Source organism: Manis javanica, chromosome 13 (genome assembly GCF_040802235.1).
Source record: "Manis javanica isolate MJ-LG chromosome 13, MJ_LKY, whole genome shotgun sequence".
Taxonomy (NCBI): Eukaryota; Metazoa; Chordata; class Mammalia; order Pholidota; family Manidae; genus Manis; species Manis javanica.
In genome coordinates this window covers 88,379,083-88,400,411 of record NC_133168.1, presented here as the reverse complement: position 1 = coordinate 88,400,411, position 21,329 = coordinate 88,379,083, and the positions used below count along the sequence as shown (strand labels likewise).

At 42.6% G+C, this 21,329-nt stretch overlaps 3 protein-coding genes and 1 pseudogene across 3 annotated transcripts; 1 reads left to right on the top strand and 3 right to left on the bottom strand.

The window, feature by feature from the left end:
- Positions 1-550: 550 nt before the first annotated feature.
- LOC140845410 (olfactory receptor 7D2-like) lies at positions 551-1,558 on the top strand. The gene has a single exon (XM_073219488.1). The coding sequence runs from the start codon at positions 551-553 to the stop codon at positions 1,556-1,558; it is 1,008 nt and encodes a 335-aa protein (XP_073075589.1).
- Positions 1,559-8,336: 6,778 nt separating this feature from the next.
- On the bottom strand, positions 8,337-9,290 carry LOC108389442 (olfactory receptor 7G3-like; annotated as a pseudogene).
- A 1,971-nt stretch (positions 9,291-11,261) lies between these two features.
- LOC108389443 (olfactory receptor 7E178-like) lies at positions 11,262-12,092 on the bottom strand. Its single transcript, XM_017647920.3, has one exon. The coding sequence runs from the start codon at positions 12,090-12,092 to the stop codon at positions 11,262-11,264; it is 831 nt and encodes a 276-aa protein (XP_017503409.3).
- A 5,782-nt stretch (positions 12,093-17,874) lies between these two features.
- LOC108387257 (olfactory receptor 7E178-like) lies at positions 17,875-18,840 on the bottom strand. Its single transcript, XM_017645483.3, has one exon. The coding sequence runs from the start codon at positions 18,802-18,804 to the stop codon at positions 17,875-17,877; it is 930 nt and encodes a 309-aa protein (XP_017500972.3). The 5' UTR covers positions 18,805-18,840.
- Positions 18,841-21,329: the final 2,489 nt, after the last annotated feature.

Genomic DNA, 21,329 nt, shown 5'->3' with positions numbered 1-21,329 from the left:
TGACAACCACCCTAATAACATAACCTTCAGCAAAAGAAGATTCGGGGCCACATATTACACGCAGTTGCCAAGTTTCTTTCTAGCCTCCTTCCATCTGTAACAGCTCTGACTTTGTATCTCATGACATTCATATTTCTGAGGGCGCAGCTCAGACGCTGTGCAGAATGTCCTTCCATGTGGGTCTGTCCGGTGCTCTGTGCCTATAGCTTGGATTCCTACGTCTTTGGCAGGAGTCCTACAGAAATGATGTGTCCTTCTCTGTGCCGGGAGGCATGTGATGATGGTTCGTCCCATTTTGAAGCCCTTTGACCCTCCCATGGGACTGTTACAAAAGAGCTGGTTCAGACAGGTGGTTGAGGATTCTAGACTCTGTTTCTTAGCATTCCATTTTGGTTTGGTTGTCATAAAATGGATACTTTATGCACGTGTTTTGGGATGAGAGGCTCCATTCTGTAAGGTTCCACTTAGGAGTGAAAGGGGACCCAACTTAGACAAAGGGACTGACTTTATAAAAACCTTGAGTGAAAGCTGTGGTCAGCATTTCCATCAGATGGGGGGCAGCAGTTTTCTGTTAGTTCATGTTGCTTTTGCCCCCTCCTTCCTAGATACATCAGCTACATGGAAAACAGGAAACAAAACACGAATTTTAGAATTCCTCCTCCTCGGGTTCTCTGAGGATCCGGAACTGCAGCCCTTCATATTTGGGCTCTTCCTGTCTATGTACCTGGTCACCATCCTGGGGAACCTGCTCATCATCCTGGCTGTCGGCTCCGACCCCCACCTCCACTCCCCCATGTACTTCTTCCTCTCCGTCCTGTCCTTGGTGGACATCTGCTTCAGCACCACCATTGTCCCCAGGATGCTGGTGAACATCCAGACAGAGAACAAAGCCATCTCCTATATGGACTGCCTCACGCAGGTGTATTTTTCCATGTTGTTTCCTATCCTGGACACTCTGCTCCTGACTGTGATGGCCTACGACAGGTTTGTGGCCATCTGTCACCCTCTGCACTACACGGCCGTTATGAATCCCCGCCTCTGTGGCCTCCTGGTGTTTGTTACCTGGTTCATTGGGTTCCTGACATCCCTCCTTCACATCACCTTGATGATGCATCTGAGCTTCTGTAGAGATCTCGAAATTCCCCATTTCTTCTGTGAGCTGACGCACATTCTCAGCTTGGCCAGCTCGGACACCTTCCTCAACAGCACATTGATATACGTCATGACCGGTGTGCTGGGTGTTTTTCCCCTCATTGGCATCCTTTTCTCCTACTCACGAATCGCTTCATCCATAAGGAGGATGTCCTCATCTGGGGGGAAGCAGAAAGCGTTTTCCACCTGTGGGTCTCACCTAACTGTGGTTTCTTTATTTTATGGGACTGGAGTTGGAGTCCACTTCACTTCTGCTGTGACCCAGGCCTCCCAGAAAGTCTCAGTGGCCTCGGTGATGTACACGGTGGTCACCCCCATGCTGAACCCCTTCATCTACAGCCTGCGCAACAAGGACGTCAAGGGGGCCCTGGGAAGGCTCCTTGGCCGTGCAGCCTCGTGTCTGTGATGGACCCACCCAGGCTCAGGCATCCGTGGGCCCTCTGGGAAGAAACTGATTCAGAAGTTCTTCCTCTCGAGTCTCTCAAACTCTCTTACTCTTTCCTCCAGTCCTGAAGGACCTGTGACTTTGTTCTCTCTTAGCTTTTACATACTTTTAAAACAATTAAAATCCCAGGAATTTTTTTGATGATTCAAAAATTATATCCTGGGTCCTCTTTCTTAATTCCTTGCTGGTGAGCTCTGAACTTTGATCTGGAGCATTTAGTAGAGTGTTGGTACCTCAAATGGTGGCCTAGAAGGCCTGAGCTGTTGATCGCTCTCCTTAATTTTTGTGTCTTTGAGTGCAGTTCTGTTTTGTTTATGTGTGTGTATCTCCAACAGTGTTATCTGTGTGTGGTTTTGCTTTTCTGGCTAAAATAGGATTAAAATAAAATACATATTAAAATATAGTTGATGTTTTAGTGGGAATTGCATGGTAGGCCTCTGCTAACTGCTATTATGTTATGTAATATTTCCTAAAGGGAGTAATTACTTTCCTCATTTTGGCAGTGGGAAAATAGAGACTGAGTGGTAAAAAAACGAACAAACAAAGAATCTTTTCCCAAGTTACAGAGGGACCAAGTTATAGAATCGGAATTCAAGCCCAGAACTCTGTCCACGAGCAGATATTCTTACCTAGAAGGCTGCACAACTTCTCACATGGATTTTGACGTGTGTATTTCTATTGTGAATTTCACTGCTGATTGACATTATTTCTGGTCATCGATCTTACTGAACATCTAAGAGAACTGCATTTCCCTAATCTTTTGAAGTTAAAAGTGGTAATAATATGTTTTGATTTGTTCAAGAAAATATGAGTGATGCATTCCTTCTAGGTTAAAACAATTTAAGAGCTGGTCCATTATTCCTCATGATCACAGTTCCCTTGACACAAATATTGTGGAATGAAGGCATCCTAGATCCAAATACTCTGGAATGTGGGCAACAATGGTGGCATTATAGGTGTTTTCAATCTAAAGTTAGAAATCTTAAGAACAGCTGTGAGAAAGCCGACTGAACATGGAACTTTACGGAGAGCGCACAGGAAAGAAACTGTGGAATTTTCTCAAAAACAGAAAAACTGAACGACCATAGGATCCAGCAGTTCCACTGCTGGGTATTTATCTGAAGGAAATGGAAACTTTAAAAGACACCAGCACCCCCTTGGGCACTGCATCACTGTTTACAGTAGCCAAGCCAGGGAGCAACCCAGGTGTCCGTCAGTGGGTAAATCAATAAATGACATATACACAAACAGAATGGAATATTATTCAGCCTTGAGAAGTTGCAGATCCTGTCATTTGTGACCATTTGTGACGACATGGATGGTCATTGAGGGCATTACACTAAGTGAGATAACTCAGACAATGAAAGACAAATTTGTATATGATCCCACTTATATGTGAAATAAAAGAAGAACAAAATTAAATTCATTCAGAGACCAGATTGGTGGTTGCCAGAAGCAGGGAGGGGGTTGATCAAAAATGTGGGAGAGGTGAAAAGGTACTAAGCTTCAGTTATAAAATAAATAAGTCCTGGGGATGTAATGGACAGCATGGTGACTATAGATAATAACACTGCATTGTACATAAGAAAGTCGTTAAGAGAGTAATTCATAAAAGCTTTTATAAGAAAAAGCATTATAATTATGTGTGGTGATGATGGATGTTAACTAGATGTAATGTGATGATCATTTCACAGTATATGTAAGTACCAAATATTTTCTGTTGCACACTTGGAACTGCTATGATGATGTATGTCAGTTCTATCTCAATTTTTTAAAAAGGTGATCCAAATGTCCCAGGGGTTGGACTGATGTGAATCCCATGCTTCACTGCCCAGATCCTCCCTCAGGATTAAGAGATCACTGTCCCAGGTGCAGGGGGTGCCCAGGTGATAGCCTTCAGCCATCCACCTAGAGAACTGCTCTCTGCTAAAGGAAGCTGCCCCACCCAAGGCCCTGCCACTCAGACTTCATGCTGCGAGTGCATAACTGACTGACAGCCCCCTGTATCCACCAGGGTGTTGGCCCTGAGGTCCCTCCCTAGCTGCTCCCAGACAAGGGCTGGGCACAGCAGGATACCAGGGCACACCCACTGCATGGTCACACAATGACACTGCCAGGCGGTGACTCCTCTTCTTGGCAGGAGGGTCGTTAAGTAGCAGGCAGCAGCACAGCCTGAAGGTCAGCAGGGTTTTTGCCATGTCTCTGGACATGTTACCCATTAAGAATGAAGACATCTAGACATGCAGAGGATGGAGTGGTGGATCCTGAGGCAGAAACTGCCCAGCAGCTCACTGGGGGTGACATCAGGCAGGGTCACTTCTGCTTCCAGCCCTGGATTTCAGGACCCTTGAGCTCTATAACGTGGTGACACACACATTATGAACGTCATTGATTTGGAGTGTATACTACGTCCTGTGAGTTATGTGACCCAATGCACTGTGTATTCAAATGCGTACACTAAGTATAATCATCCTCTTTGGAGTTAAACCTGTTGGCATATTATCCATCAATTTTGTTAGCTAACCGTATACATTACTCCCTTTAGACTAGGTTTCATCTCTGACATCCCCTACCTGACAAACTTCACAGATGATTGGTTTTTGTCACCAATGTTTCCTCAATACTCTTCAAGCCACTCTACCTGGGGTGTTTTGCCCCTATCTCTCTATTTATAGGAATGCATGGAACCTTCCTTAATATTAATAAATGCCTCCACGTCACCAGGAGATGTCAAGAAATATTTCCGAGTCTCATTTGCTTAGTTGTTTCAACAGTACCAAAAACTATTAACCACCTTTCTTTCCTTCAGAAAGGACCTCTTGGGCTCCAGCACACTGTGGGTGACCAAGGGATCCTTGAAATCTCCAAAGATTCTTCAAGAGAAGAACATCACAGAAAGCCGGCCCCAGGTTTTGGTTCCTGCAGAAATCACACATCCCATAGGGGACTCCTGGTCATTTGAATTCAAACCAAAGAAAGAGGAATTTCTCCTTGTAAAAAACACCTTCTTCATCCCCCAGTGTTGCCGACACAGACAAACATTGATGGGAATGTGTCCATTCTCTCATCTTTGTACCCGAATGGAGCTGAATTGTTGGAAGAGAGGAAAACCAATAGAACATTTCACTTAACGAGAAGCTCTGAGAACTCAGCCCTTGAGTTGATCATAGCATGTCCCATTGGCTTTCTTCCTAGAATTCTCTGATCCCAGCCTAGATGGAAAGCCAATGGGCTTCCGCAGGACAGACTGCAGAGACCAGAAAGCATCAGTGATAATGACCAAGAGGGTCGCTGTGTCCCGGTGAGGGCTGGTGGGGTTAGAAGGAAAAGAGAGCGCGTGGGTACTGGGCTTTGCTTCCAGAAAAATGAGACGAAGACCGTCCCGTGTTTGTTTAGTCTACAGAGACACAGCCCTGCAGCTGCAGGTGCTTTGGTTTCTCTTTAAAGCCGTCTTCTCCAGCTCCTGCGGTGTGTCCTGCTCTGTCTTTTTGGAATCTAGTCCAACTCTCCATTAAGACTTATTTCCCAGAGTCTCCATGCCTTCTCCGCTCTTTGACATGAATTGCAGGTTATTGTTTGATTTCCAGGGTCCAGTCACTCATTTACTGACTGCTCACTGGAGATCTGTAATGCATGAAGTGTTGTCTATTTTACTTCTCATGTGATTGGGGTTTTCTCCTGTATTCCCTATTTCTCCGGCAGACTCAACTTACTGACAACACTTAATAATTCTGCATGGATTTTTGTTTCAGTCACGCATCCTCAATGTCACCTGCAAATAATATAACTATTTCTGACTTTTGGTACACAGGCTAATTTCCTTTTCTCATTTTACCAGACTCTTCAATGTTTCGGCGAATATCAAGGATACCAAGTGATTGCAGCTGTAATAGACTGCCTCGGCTTCTTCGGGAATCTAACACAGGGAGTTCAGTTTTTTCATATAGAATATCCTGTTGTTTTCAGTTTTATAACAACCATTCCTCTTTGGGTTAAGAAATTGTCCTTAGTTTCCTCATTTAGCAAGAGGCTCAGTCCTGGCTGCTAAGCACAGGAATGAATGTTACATTTTCTGTCATGATTAGGGGTATAATTTCCCTTCATTGCCCTATTTTTGTGTTGAATTATCTTAACACACATCCTAGTATTAACAAGCTTCCTGATCCTAGAATAGGCGTTACTTGTTCATGACATACTATTCTTTTAAAACAGATACGGCTCCATCTTAATTACCCTTAATACTCTGTTTTGTGCTTACATTCAGGCATACGATGAGCCTGAAGATTTCGTTCTTGTGCTTTAGCTGGTGCTTTTGGGCTCAGCCTTTATTATACGTCTAACCTTTATGTGTGTTGTGTACCTACTGGAGATGGGTCCCCCTTTGGAAGCCCACAGTACGGTTTTCTCAGTGGTAACATCCCTCTAGGACTGTGCACGTGTGCACGTTGATGCCGTCAGCGTCCTTCCATCCTGGAGTGGCCAGTAATTCGCTTTCACCAAGATGAATATTCATGTATTGATGTCCCTGGAAAGACAGTCGTGAGCGAAGTGGTCACAACCTCTGATGAGCAAATGCACACAGGACTGTTTGTATCTGTGACTAGGCCTTATGGGATCAGTCTGAATAAGGCTGGCAAGAATGGGCATACTTTCTTCTTGCTCTTAGGGGAGAAGCTTCTAGCTTTCTGCCACTGAGTATGACGTGAGCTGTGGGTCTGTCAGGCATGACCCCCAATAGCATTTTCTGACCTCACAAACAGAATGATAGCAGTCACCAATTTTTTTATATGAGCATCTCTTTGTTTTATTAGCTATTGCCAAATTGGCCTCCAAAGAGTTATGCAAATTATCCTGTACCAAAAATATATGAGTGCTTATGACTTATCCCCTCCATAAGCTTCAGATCTCACATTCAAGCCTTTAATCTACCTGGATTTACTCTGATACAACTTATGTTTCAACTCTTCACATGTCCCCTGCACCCAAATATATTAGGTAGTAAATTCAAATTTATGTATGAGTAAATTCACCCATTCCCCACTGGCTTAAAATGCTACTTTTATCTTTTTTTTTTTATTAAGGTCTCATTGATATACACATATGAGGGTTCCACATGAAAAAAACAATGTGGTTACTACATTCACCCATATTATCAAGTTCCCACCCTCACATACCCCATTACAGTCACTGTCCATCAGTGTAATAAGATGCCACAAGGTCACTACTTGTCTTCTCTGTGCTACACTGTCTTCCCCATGACCCCACACACCATGTGAACTAATCATAATTCCCCTCAATCCCCTTATCCCTCCCCCACCCATCCTCCCCCACCCTTCCCCTTTGGTAACCACTAGTCCCTTCATGGAGTCTTTGAATCTGCTGCTGCTTTGTCCCTTCAGTTTTGCTTTGTTGTTAAACTTCACAAATGAGGGACATCATTTGGTACGAGTCTTTCTCCACCTGGCTTATTTCACCGAGCATAATACCTTCTAGCTCTATGAGGGCCTGTTTTTAAGGACATCCATAAGATGGAGGAAGAGCAGTAAAACAATGCTTGGATTTATGAGATATTAATCAAAATCACAGTTCTTCTCTCAGTTTCCAAGCCAGTCTTCAGACTCAAAGCCTGAAAGAGACCGAAGGGGAGATGGGTCCCCCTTTGGAAGCCCACAGTATGGTTTTCTCAGTGGTAACATCCCTCTAGGACTGTGCTTGGGGGCACATTGATGCTGTCAGCCTCCTTCTGTCCTGGAGTGGCCAGTAATTTGCTTTTACCAAGATGAATATTTATGTATTGATGTCTATCTTTTTTTCCTGCTGTGCCTTGGTGAACACCACCATCTAAAGACTTAACACATCATTCAATTTCTTTATGGTGAACAGATAGGGAAATAGACATTCATCGGGGATCCACCCATCCTGACATACTCTGCTTCCGCTGAGCTGCTCAGCATCACATACCGAGGGGTTGGCAATCCTGTGATTCGACTCTGACTCTCCTGAGCTGTAATCAAGGGCTCTGTCCTGACACTGCACTTGAAGGTACAACCTCTGTCACCCACATTGCATCACTGTCTGGACTCCTGTGTTTGGGCCTCGGCAAATTCACCTGTGGAGGAAGGCAACTGGACCCAACAGTGGATTTGATGCTGGTTGGTTCTGATACTCTGGATCCTGTGGTTTTTCTATTTCTGCTGATACAGTTTTCTTCATTTTTTGGAAATGGAATAAGCAAACATATGGAGAAAAGTTTGACCTCATGAATAACCAAATAAATAATTTATCCTTCAGTGTATTTTCTATTTGGACATATAAATCCAGGATTTAAGCTCTAAGAGGGCAGAGATTTTGTCTTTTATTTTTCCCACTGACTGCTGTGCTGCTGACACCCATAAGAGCCTGACACACCACACTTACTCAGTAAATACTGCCAAATGAATGAATTTGATAAGAACGACCAATGATTATTGATAAAAGCCCATAAAATCAAGCTCTATTGCAAGACTCTAATTCAGCTTTCTAGTTGGCACTGACCCGCAGTACTGGGAGTCTATGTGGAGGTCCAGTTATGGGTAAGTAAAAGGAGGGCATGTGGAGAGCAGAACTGAGATAACAGAGCACCTACTGTAAGACTTAAGACCAAGTACTTGCCAGGCAATTCCCATGAACGTCACTTACAGAGGATGGGTGAGTATCAAAACTCAATATTTCTCAGCCAGCCACTGCTACCACCATCAACTCAAAACCCCACAACCACCCTTCTCTCACTGAACAGTTTTCTCCCAAAAGCTTCCTGCAGAGCCCCCTTCATGTCCTTGTTCCACAGACTGTAAATAAAGGGGTTCAGCATGGGTGTGACCACCGTGTACACCACAGAGCCAATCATGCCCTTCTGGGAACATGAATCGGAACTGAGATACACACCAAGGCCTGCCCCATAGAATAGAGAAACCACAGACAGGTGAGATGCACAGGTAGAAAAGGCCTTACATTTCCTGTTAGCTGATGGGATTTTCAATATTGAAGATGCAATCCGGGTATAGGAGTAAAGGATCCCCGAGAAGGGGACCATGCCCAGAAAGGCAGTCACCATGTACAGCAGGATATGACTGATGAGTGTGTCTGAGCAGGCAAGCGTGAGGGCCTGAGCGAGTGCACAGTAGAAGTGTGGAATCACCCACCTGGAGCAGAAGGACAGCCGCAGCATCAACAGACTCTGCATCAGGGAGTATGACAAGCTGATGAGCCGGGACACGAGCACCAGGAGGCCACATAGATGGGCACTCATGATGCCCGTGTAGTGCAGAGGGTGACAGATGGCCACCAACCTGTCATAGGCCATCATGGTGAGGTGAAAATTTCCATTCCTCCGAAATCCATGAAAAAACACACCTGTGTGAGGCAGCCTGAGTAGTTGATGGATTTGCTGTGTGTCTTGTTGTTCACCAGCATCTTGGGGACTGTAGTGGAGGTGAAACCAGTGTCATCCAAGGACAGGCTGGACAGGAAGAAGTACATGGGGGTGTGGAGGTGGGGGTCAGAGCCAATGGCCAGGATGATGAGCAGTTTCCCCTGGACGGTGACCAGGTACATGGACAGGAACAGCTCAAAGAGGAGGGGTTGATGCTCTGAGTTTTGAGAAAAATGGCGGAAGGAAACATTCTGAAACACTTGTGTGATATCCTGGTTGCATGGGACTGGCCCATCAGCTGGATGATTGAGGAAGGAAAGAACATGAAATAGACACTCTCTATTTTTTTTTAATTCTTGAAGTGAAAGGTTTGGCATAAAAATGTTAACATTTAAAAGTTTAGGAATCCTATATTCCGTTATTTGTTACATATATCACTTCATAATGTTCATCAACCCCTGTCCATTGGTGTCTGGGGTAGTCATTCATCCTCTTTATTGAGAACCATTAAATCTAAAAAATTTAACAGCCAAAAATTCTCCATTCCCTAATTGATGAGATCCTGCCTCCTCTATGCTGTCTCCTCAAACCCTTGAAGATAAACTTTCCAAGAAAGAGCAACAGCAGGAAAGTGGGTACAGATGCACATTCCTTCACCTCTGCTTACAAGATCCTCAGGACCGGAAAGGAGAGAGCCAGAGGACAGACAGACACTTAACAAATGTCTCTTGTCTCCCTTCCTAGTGCTGGTCTAAGCATCACTGCATGTCTAACCATCAGCCTTTTGGACTTATATGTAAACATTCATGTGCAATTTCTGTCTCCTTCAAGAATTTCGTGAGCAACAGAGAGGAGATTCCTCAAAATCCCTTCCATGACCTTTGCTGATTGGAGCAGTGGTTCAAGAAGGGGCAGCGTCTGAAGCTGGAATTTGTTCTCAGCTACACATCACATCCATGCAGACCTTCCAGGTTTAGAAAGGAAATGTATTTGGTGAGAGTAAGTAGGTAATTGTTTGCCAAGAGAGACAGTTTTATTCCTGGGATAGTCAAATGTTGCTTCCTTGAACCAAAAAGATTGAGGTAATGCAAAAATACTCAATGGAAAAAGTAATGGACAGGAGGGAGAGAAACTAAAGAGAATGAGTCTTGTTCATATGGACCAAGCAGGGGGTCTGGCTGCTGCAGGGTGTGTTCCTAGACTCTCAGAATTCAAATGCGCTGCAGTGACGACTTCTTCCATGAAGCTCCACCTGGGGTTGCAGAGCAGCTGACTTAGGATTCAAATAGGACTTGAAATGATGAATAATGAGTTCACCACACATTTCAGCTTAGGATATTTCCCCTTATACCTTAGGACCAGATTTTATACATTAGAAGTAGAGGATACGGCCATTTGTCACTTTACTGTCCAGACTTTCTATCTTCCCAAACTGCAACTCTGTCCCCACGAAACACTAACCCCCCATCTCCTCTCCCAGGTCCTGACCCCCACCATCTACTTCCTGTCCCTGTGGATGTGACTCCTTAGGGACCTCCTATGAGTGATCACATAGGATTTGTCCCTTTGTCTCTGAATATGTAATGTGATTGAAGGAAAGGCAGATGGAATGGGAATGAGAATTACCAGGGAATCTGGAAATGCCTTTGCTGTAATAGGTAGTCTCCCATCTACTGGAATCAGGCATCCCAGTATTCCTAGGAAAATCCCAGTTGATAACAGCTTATTGAAACTCAATTTTTATAGTGTCCCATTTCCATTTTTAAATACTCTCGTTTGAACAGGAAATTACATAGTCACTTTACTTGCTCAAGAACCTGACCAAGACCAATCAAGAAGCAAAAATACACTAGATGTCTTAATCCTTAATGTAAGGTTTAGATCCTCCTAACAAATAGGAAAAAAAGATCATACTAAAAATATACACAATACATGTCAAGAAAGAGACAGCTAATGATTTCTTTACAATGATAGAAACAACTGAGCATGACCAAGAGTCCTGGGTAGTGCATAAGGAAAACGAGATGGGCATACTGATGTAGCATGTGTAATCCTGGAGGAACTATGATTTAGGTGGGAGTCCAAAGTCTCTAATTCCATTAGAGCTAAGCTTTCTGTGAAGGCAGAAAGCAGAGAGCCTTATCAGTACATATACACTATGTGACTGCAGATTCAAGATTTCATGTTGTGCATGTTGTATTTTGATGCTTTTTCCTGTCCTTTGAACCAAAAAAAATTGCACAGCTATTGAGATTAGGCTACTCTGCTGATAATCCACTGCAGCGCCCCCTTGAGGTCCCTGTTCCTTAGGCTGTAGATGAAGGGGTTCAGCATGGGGGTGACCATTGTGTACATCACCGAGGCTGCTGCACTTTCTCTCGGGGATGATGAGGCAGCCGAACTGAGGTACACCCCAAGGCCTGTGCCATAAAATAGGCAAACCACTGACAGGTGAGAGCCACAGGTGGAGAAGGCTTTGGACTTCCCACCTGAAGATGCAACTCTCAGAACGGAGGAAATAATTCGTGTATATGAGTAAAGGATCCCAGAGACTGGAACACCACCGAATATGGCACCAATAAAATCGATTAATATGGTATTGGTGGAGGTGTCAGAGCAGGCAAGTCTGAGAAGCTGAGGGACATCACAAAAGAAATGAGGGATTTCCACATGTGTGCAGAAGCTAAGTTGGGACACCATCAAGCAGTGAATCTGGGAGTCCAAAAGGCTGATGAGAAATGACACCAGGACCAATAAGCCACAGAGGTGGGGGTTCATGATGGCCACATACTGCAGGGGGTGACATATGGCCACCAACCGGTCATAGGCCATCACAGTCAGAAGTAGACTGTCTAAACATCCAAAGAGAAAAGAAAAGGACACCTGAGTGAGGCAGCCTGCGAAGGAGATGGATTTGCTCTGTGTCTGGATATTCACCAGCATGTTGGGGACTATTGTGGAGGTGAAACCAATGTCAGCCAGGGACAGGCTGGAGAGGAAGAAGTACATGGGGGTGTGGAGGTGGGGGTTAGAGCTGACGGCCAGGATAATGAGCAGGTTCCCCAGCACGGTGACCAGGTACATGGACAGGAACAGCACGAAGAGGACAGGCTGCAGCTCTGGGTCTTCTGAGAGGCCCAGGAGGAGGAATTCTGAGACGCCTGTTAGATTTTGTGGTTCTTTGTAGCTTTGACACCTTTGAATTTTAAAAAAAGAAATAAAGAGAAAGTGGGTTGAATAAAAGGAAGAAAAATGACAGCTATCACTGTATTTATATTTTGGATTTCAGTTTTTTACTGGTGAAGCATCCACATTGGAAGCCCATACACCCCAGTGCCATGAGCAATAAATATTTCTAGGCTGTGTTCCAATCAGCCTTCTTAATGCACACACAGTCAGAGGAGCTCGAGTGAAGAACGTTAGAATAACAAGAACAGTAGAGATATTAAACCATGATCACAATAAAATAGAGTGAACTCTCTCAAAGCAAAAGCATAGATAAGAAACATCCTTCCCCCTTTAAGAAAAGGAAACAATTGTAGTGAAAGGAAGTCAAGAAGCAGTCAAATATATTTTATTCCTATGAAATGCTAGGAATTCCCTTGATTTAGAATATTTATAAGGATTCTCTTAAGTGCTAGAGCTTGTCGGATGGATTTGGTTTTAAGTCCAGTGCACATAAGCAGAGGATATTTTTATGTGCCACTTATCTTCATAGGTGTGCTTCATTCTTTGATTTCTGATTTCCCTTCTTCATGGAAATAAGTGCTAACTTAAATATGTGGGTGGGCTTTTAAAGGCGATTTAATATATAACTCGTATCCTTGGCTTTCAAGGGCATCAAATTTTAATATAGATGGTTTAGCTAAATGCATAAATTACTCAGCCTTGCTGATCACAAAGACATTGTACAATGAACCTGTGAATGATTAACAGTGAGGACATTTTAAGGAAACATCTTGGATTTTTAATTTTATACAGTTATTGAAATTGACTCCATATAAGCTGACGTGTGAGATCCCTCTTTACCATATTCTTAATTCTATTGTGCAGTAGCTTGGTAATACTCTCTTGTTTTTCTGATGAAAAAGAATTTATTACCTAGCCTTCTTAAAATAATATCACTAATTTGAAAAGCTATCTGAAGCCATATGTTTACTGCAACATTATTTAAAATAGCCAATACATGGAACCAATCCGTGGCCATCAGTGGATGAATGGATAGCAATGTGGTACATAGACACAATGGACTATTACTTGGCCATAAAAAGAATGTAATATTGTCATTTGCAACAATATGGATGGGCCTAGAGGGTATTAAGTCAGATACCAAAGAATGAAGCAAACCCATGAAATAAGTCGGAAAGAGAAAGACAAATACCATATGATTTCACTTACATGTGGAATCTTAAACACAAAACAAAACAAAAAGGAAACAAATAAAAAAATGGAAATAGACCTAAGGGAAATTTGGACCTTGATAAACATTTGGTCACTACTTTTAGCAAGAATTTCAGTCACTGTTGGAACAATGTACTTAATGAACTATCTTACCAAAAACTCATGGGTTATGTGGTAAGGACATCAAAAGCTTTCCTATCTCAGGGCATTGAGGCATGGAATGACTTCAAATCCAAAAATGCATCTAAGCCCATGCAATAAGGTGTACCTCCTCTTTCTGTTTCTGCTTTCAGTTTTTAACATTTATAAAAATCTCTGCCATGAGTTTCTAATAGTTGAATGCTGTGGAAGGAATTCCATGGAAAATAATACATCCCAAAGAAAGTCCATGACATAGATACAAACAAGTGTTATTTTATCTTGTCTCTAGTCCTCTTGGACGTTCCTAAAATAAGGGATAAAATACAGGCATGAATAGTCCCTGCGTGTGGAAGCTTATTGTCTATGCTTTGTTTCTGTGGACAATGGAAGGGTCTCTTCAGTATTTAATAGATTTTTTGTTTGTTTCTGGTGATTCCTCTTTGCCAATAAGATAAAGGCTCTGGGGAATCAGACATAAAGGATAGTAGTGATTTTTCTCCATACACCAAGTACCTATATGTATAAGGTAAAAAATAAAAAACTTTCAGGGAATGTAGGGAAACTGTAACTTCAGGTCACTGGACATTTATGTCAAATGACATGAAGATCACACTTATAATTAATACTATTAATTATAAATTTCATTTTATGCATCCATCATGTAGAGACCCTATAAGGTGCATGCATTATCTGTGAAATGTTTCTCATGGCATTGCACCAATTAGGAATTAACTCACATGACAATTGTAAGTCTCAGAGACATTAAGACCTGCACCATGTCACACAGATAATAAATGGAGCAGACGGGATTCAAAAGTAAATGGTCAGTGTGACTCCTCTGCATTCAACTTTGTTTCCTGGGCTTCAAAATGTTTTGAGCAGAGGTCCAGAGATCTTAACCACAGGTACATCTGAAATATAAATTTAAAATATTTTCCAATTTCCAATTAGCAATGGAAGCCAGGCCCCTGACTTCCTGTCTCCTTTGGGATGGAGGGGGTGGTTTATACAAACACCGGAGAAGCAGACAGCTGCAGAGAAAGCCTGTAGGGGGACCCTGAGAGAGGGCTGTGCTGAGTTACCCTGGACTGACCCTGCTGGGATCCCTACAGTGTGGTCTAGGCTAATCTTCCAATCGCTGGTACAGCAGGGAATGTGACCCACCAGGAACCCCAAGTGGAGAGCACTGTGAGCTGGTGGGGTGTGGTGGGGTGCAGCGGGAGGACATTTGCCTGGAATAACAGGGATGGAATGGCCAGGGGCCCTGAGTATGGAGTCAGACTGCCCAGATTCAAACCCAGCTTCATCCCTTTCCAACTCATAACGGGTGCAAATTCCCTTAAAAATGCCATGTTCCTTTCCTTCTCTATAAAATAGTAATGTGTGCTTGTACACCTTGCGGAAGATTGTGCAGATGGAAGCCCCATACAATACCCAGCTCAGAGCCTGGCACTTAGGACACACCAGAAACGGTTCTAGATGTTGTACTTACTGTCCTCCTCCTCCTCCCAACATCACCTCTGTGATCCTTTTTGCATACCAGGGGCCAAATAAGCACGACCCATTTCCTGCTACCACGTGGGAGACGCCTGTAAGACCCAGACCCGGTGTGGGGGGAAGCAGAACTGAGCAAGTGTTCTTGGAGCTGCAGCCTAACCAAGAGGCAGACTCCCCAGGGCGCACAGCTGGAGCTGCACGTCGGTGCCCTCCCGCCTGTCAGGGCTGTGCTGTTTGCCCTGATGAGGAGGAAACGATACTGTCAGGAGCCCCTGCTCCATTCATGGGCACCCTCAGCACTTACGGGGCTGCTCTGTGACTCTGCTGGGCCATAACCGCAGAGGGCAAACCTCCTCTTCCCCTGCCTGGCGGATGATGAAAGCTCAGGTCTGTCCTCAGGACCTGCTGAAAGACACTCAGACATCAGCGTCCTGATGCGGAAGACCGTGAGGGAGGGGCCACAGGCGCGGCACCCACACCATCAGCACTTTCACTCCGACGGGCTGGAGACTCAGGCTGATTATTCACAGTTGTGGAGCCTCGGGGGCTCAAAGCACAGAGCTCATAATTAGGCAGATTGGTCCATGTCGTCTCAGTCCCTAAGGATTTCCAGATACAACTAAAGAGGGGAAAGAGAAAATGCACGTCCATCGAAGAGCCTGGGGCTTCCTTTCCTTCCTGTCATCCTCACTTCCTTTTGATTAAGAGACATGGGTGGGTTTTTTTATTTCATTCATTTACTATGGTACAATGTATAGAACAGCAATTGGCCATATTAACCCTTTTTAACTGTACAGTGCTGGGGTATTAGAAACACTCACATTGTTGAACAACCGTCTGCACCATCCATATCCAGAACTTTTGCATCTTCCCAGACTGAAACTCTGTCCCCATTAATCAATAAAAATTCACAAATCCACATTCTCCCCTCAATGCAGGCCTACCAACCACCAGTCTACTTTCTGTCTCTATGAATTTGACTATTCTAGGTGCTTGATAAAAGTGGAATCAAATAGCATTTGTCCCTTTGTGACTGACTTATTTCACATTGAATAATGACTTCAAGATTCACCCATTTTGTAGCATGTGCCAGGATGTCTTTCCCTTTCACGGCCGTATAATATTCCCTTGTATGTGGAGACACTGTATTTATCCATTCATTATGCAATGGACACTTGGGAAGGTTCCCCATTTGGTGACTGTGAATAATGCTGCTGTGAGCATCATGGTGCACTTACCTGCTGGGCTCTCTGCTTTCAGGTATTTTGAGTATATGCCTAGAAGGAGAATGCTGGATAGTAAGGTCATTCTATTTTTAATTTTTGACTTATTGTTAGTAATGAGTTGTCATTTCTTCAGTTTTGGTATCAGGCTCCAATTAATCTTATTAAGTGAACATTTCCCCTTTCTCTGTTCCTTGCACACATTTACATAAGATTGGATTGAGTTGTTCTTTCACTGGTGGAATTATGAAAACATTTTTATTCTTATGTAAGGAATTTTAAAACACTGATTAATTGTCTTTATTATAAAAGGAATATATGTTTAGCTATTCAGGGTTAAGTTAACTTCCTGAGCTGGTTGTAACCGGTCATCAGTTTTTAGGAATTGTCCCTCTTCTTTTATGTTTGTATATTATTCATATTTTTATAGTATTCAATTATTTCTTTATGTCTCTCACTATATATGTATAGTGATGTTACAGTTATATTTCATAATTTGTTTTTTCTTATTTTCTCACTCAGTCTTGAATGTGATTCATAGGTTTTATTAATGCTGTCAAGAAAACAATTTTTAGATTTATTGACACTTTCTACAGTACTCTTTTTTTATTTGATCAATTTTTTTCTGTATCTTCACTATTTCCTTCAATTTGCTTTGGATTTACTGTTGTGTTATTTTTCTGACTTAGTTCAATGCTCAGCACATTACTTGTAAGCCTTTATTATTCTCAATGAAAATCAATGACATAGCTTGTAGTTATCTCTCTATATATTGTTTTATATATGTGTATAAAGGAGTTTATTGCTTCACATATATACAAATTAATTTATATTACAAATATATGTATGCTAGTATATGTATATGTATATATGTGTGCTAATATATATATATATCCTAACACATAGATATATATGACTTTAGCATGTATGTAATATGATTGGGGAGAGTGCATGAAATGGAAAAGATGATTATCAGAAAAGTTGGGGAATATATCAGTGCTCTGAGAATTCCTCTCCATCTTCCCTGGAAGTATACATCCAAATTTTTCCTAGAAAAGTCCCAACTGATAACTGTTTGTTCAAACTATCTATTAATAGTGTCACTTTCAGTTAAAAAAAAGCACCCTCTTTGGACAGGAAATTAAATACTCATCCGATCTGCTGAGAATGCAGTCAAGATCATTAAGGAGAAAGATATTACCATTTGTCCAGGTTTTAAAGGTGTGGTTTAGATCCTCCTAACAAGTCTAAACAAACGAGGGAAGCAGAGAAGAAGCGGTGAGTGACAAGCAGGAGAGGGTTACAGGGGTTTGGTTTCTCAGGGACACAGTGAGACCACTCCTGACCCAGAGCCCTGGGGCTGAGCGGGTGACAGGGGTGCACCGAGGGACGACAGACAACCCCAGAGGGCCGGGTCCTGGGTGTGGGGGAGCAAAATGATGTCCCATTTCCTTCAGAGCCATGCTGAGGGGAGCACCTGTGAGAGTGGAACGCGTGCGTGCACATACACCACGGGACCGCGAACTCAGGCGTTTGGGTGGCATGCTGGGGTTTTGCTGCCTTTTCCAGTCCGCTGAGCAGAAAGGGCAGCACGGGCCTCGCCATCAGGCTGCGGTGGGGACAATCCTCCACAGCACCCCCTTGAGGTCCCTGTTCCTCAGGCTGTAGATGAAGGGGTTGAGCATCGGGGTGACCACCGCATACGCCACCGAGGCCACCGCATCCCTCCCCGGGGAAGACGAGGCAGCCGAAGTGAGGTACACACCTAGGCCTGCGCCATAAAACAAGCAAACCACGGCCAGGTGAGAGCCACAGGTGGAGAAGGCTTTGGACTTCCCCCCTGCGGAGGGGACTCTCAGAATGGAGGAAACAATTCTATAGTAGGAGAAAATGATTCCTGAGATGGGGAGAAGCCCGGAGATGGTCCCAATGAGAAATATGACTATGTTACTGGAGGAGGTGTCAGAGCAGGCGAGGCGGATCAGCTGAGGGACGTCACAGAAGAAATGAGGGATTTCCACATGTGTGCAGAAGCCAAGTTGGGACACCATCAAGCAGTGAGTCAGGGAGTCTGAAAGGCTGATCACAAATGACACCACGATCAGCAGGCCACATAGGCGGGGCCTCATGATGGCCAGGTAGTGCAGCGGGTGGCAGATGGCCACGAACAGGTCATAGGCCATCACGGCCAGGAGTAGGCTGTCCAAACAACCAAAAAGAAAAAAGAAGGACACCTGAGTGAGGCAGCCTGCATGGGAGATGGACTTGCTGTGGGTCTGGATGTTGACCAGCATCTTGGGGACGGTGGTGCTGCTGAAACCAGTGTCAGCCAGGGAAAGACTAGAGAGGAAGAAGTACATGGGGGTGTGGAGGTGGGGGTCAGAGCCCACGGCCAGGATGATGAGCAGGTTCCCCAGGATGGTGACCAGGTACAGGGACAGGAACAGCCCGAAGAGGAGTGGCTGCAGCTCTGGATCCTCTGAGAGGCCCAGGAGGAGGAATTCTGAGATGCCTGTAAGATTCTGAGATTCCATGTAGGTGGGACGCCTGTTCAAAAAGAAGAGTTAGGATGTATAAACAAAGTATGAATATAGGCAGTAAGCTCATTGTCTATTTTTTATATATTTTATAAAAATATATATACCTTTTAAAGTGGGAATATATATTGCATAAATAAATATTGTGATATGTATTACTATGAACATATGTTGTGTACTGTGTGAAATACAACGTATAATAAATATTTTTAATGTGTGAAAGCACTTTAGTTTTTTAAATATTGCTTTTTTAATTGAAATATAGTTGATATAAATTATTATATTGGTTTCAGGTGGACAGCATAGTGATTGGATCATTCTATACTTTACTAGATGCACAGCATAGTAAGCATGATCAGCATCTGTCAACATACAAAGATATTACCATATTATTGACTTTGTTCTGTATCCTGTACTTTCATCCTTGTACTAATTTACTTTGTAATTGGAAGTTTGTCCCTCCTTATAATCCCAGTCACCTGTTTTGCCAATCTCACCTCTTCAGCTGCTATGGCAACCACCAGTTTGTTCTCTGTTTTTGTAACTCCCTTTCTGTTCTGTTTATATTTTACATTCTGCTTGTAAATGGTATCATATGGTATTTGTCTTTCGCTGCCTGAGTTATTTTGCTGAGTATAGTACCCTCTAGGTCTATTCATGCTGTTGCGAATGGCACGTTTTCATTCTTTTGCGTGGGTGAATAATATTGCATTGTGTATATATGGGCAGTAAACTGGAATATCAGCCTTAGCAATTTTTTGTATTGATATGTCTTCCCGGGTAGGGGGAAAAATACAAGAATAAACAAAGAGCATTCCATCACACTAAAAGGATGTTGTACAAGCGAAACCATCAACAAAACAATCTACTGAATGTACAATATACTTGCATATGACATATCTGACAAAGGGTTAATGTCCAAAGTGTACACAGAATTCAAAGACCTCAATACCAAAAAAAGAAAGTACTTATTAAAAAATGGGCAGAGGACCTGAAGAGACATTTTTCCAAAGAAGACATACAAATAGCAAACAGGCACATGAGAAGATGTTGACGTCCCTACTTATCATTGTGTATATTATTGATTCAAGAAATTCAGAAGTAAAGTATTCACATGAGGACAATAGACCCTGGTACCTTCAGCAATATTTCTCATTTGCGAGCTCTTCTTAAAACTCATTGCTTGTTGATATCTGGGTTATTCATGTGTTTCTGAAATGAACACAGTAAAATATCAGCCCCTGATTCTAAAGAAAAATATGGAATAATAAATAATAAATATTAAAATCTCTTTAAGAAAATACGATTCCAATTCAAGTACACTAACAAACCCTCAAATATAGTTTATCTTATCCGAAGGAAGCATAAGATATTCTCCTAATCTGGCATATAACCCTAAGAACGTTAAAATCATCACATTATGTGGATTCTAAATTAAAATTGAATGTTCATAACCTGACAGTATTTTTATATGCCAATTTTTTCATGAACTTTTATGATAATTTCTTATGACACCCATTTTCTCATGGTGCTGAGGGCTCACTCACGTAAGTGGGTTCTCTGATCAAAGGCTTCTCAAATATAACTCAAATATATAAATATTTGGACATGGTGGAGTTCATATTTGGATAAATATGTTTTTGTTACATGTACAGAAACATTCGGCATCCCTAATCCTGAAGATGGTGTTCGTGATTAAATGGTTAAACAACAACTAACTTTCCATGAGTATGCTGTATCTTTTTTTTGTTTGATGGAATAAGTTTATTTTTTATTGGCATATAGCTGATATACAATATTATATTATTTTCAGGTGTATAACAGTGATTTGACAATCATATACATTATAAAATGCTTACTGGGAGGTTATTTCCTATCCATGTTGTACAATCTCAGCGAAAGCTCTGAGGTTGAATTTGCTTTTTGCTGGTTTTATTTCCTGTTCTTGGTAAAACTTCTTAAACACATCTCTCATCCTACACATTTGTGAAGGGTTCGTCTCTCATCAGTTCCAGCCCTCTTACATACAGTTGAGAAATTTAAGACCAAGGCCCAGACTGAAACCCCATACTGTCCTTCTTTTGCCAGCTCAAGTGTTTTAAAATCTATCTTCTATTATGGGGAATTGCATTTCTCCTAAATTCAGCTCACTGGCGACGACTCAAAGTGTTCATTTCTCCTGGCAGGTCAAAACATGACTTCACTTGAGGGAAATGCATAAAGAAAAAGAACAGATAATGATTTACAAACATCTGTATTGTTTGCTACTCTGTTAAGTGGGTATATTAATTCAAACAACCTTATAGGGTTGCTGTAAGAAATTAAATTAAATGACAACTATAAAGTGCTAAGACAAGGGTCTAGTTGATCACTAGCATTGCCTGTTGACCTTTAAAAAGTTCTGTTGCACTGGTTGCACCCAGAACCAATAAAATCTACACTTAAGTCCTTTGCATACATACATACATATGTACACACACACACACACACACACACACATATACAAGGCCTAGGTAGAGAAC

What these genes read in the sequence shown, in the direction of transcription:
- LOC140845410 (XM_073219488.1), top strand. Translation starts at nt 551, where the DNA reads ATGGGGGGCAGCAGTTTTCTGTTAGTTCATGTTGCTTTTGCCCCCTCC.
- LOC108389443 (XM_017647920.3), bottom strand. Translation starts at nt 12,092, where the DNA reads ATGTACCTGGTCACCGTGCTGGGGAACCTGCTCATTATCCTGGCCGTC.
- LOC108387257 (XM_017645483.3), bottom strand. Translation starts at nt 18,804, where the DNA reads ATGGAATCTCAGAATCTTACAGGCATCTCAGAATTCCTCCTCCTGGGC.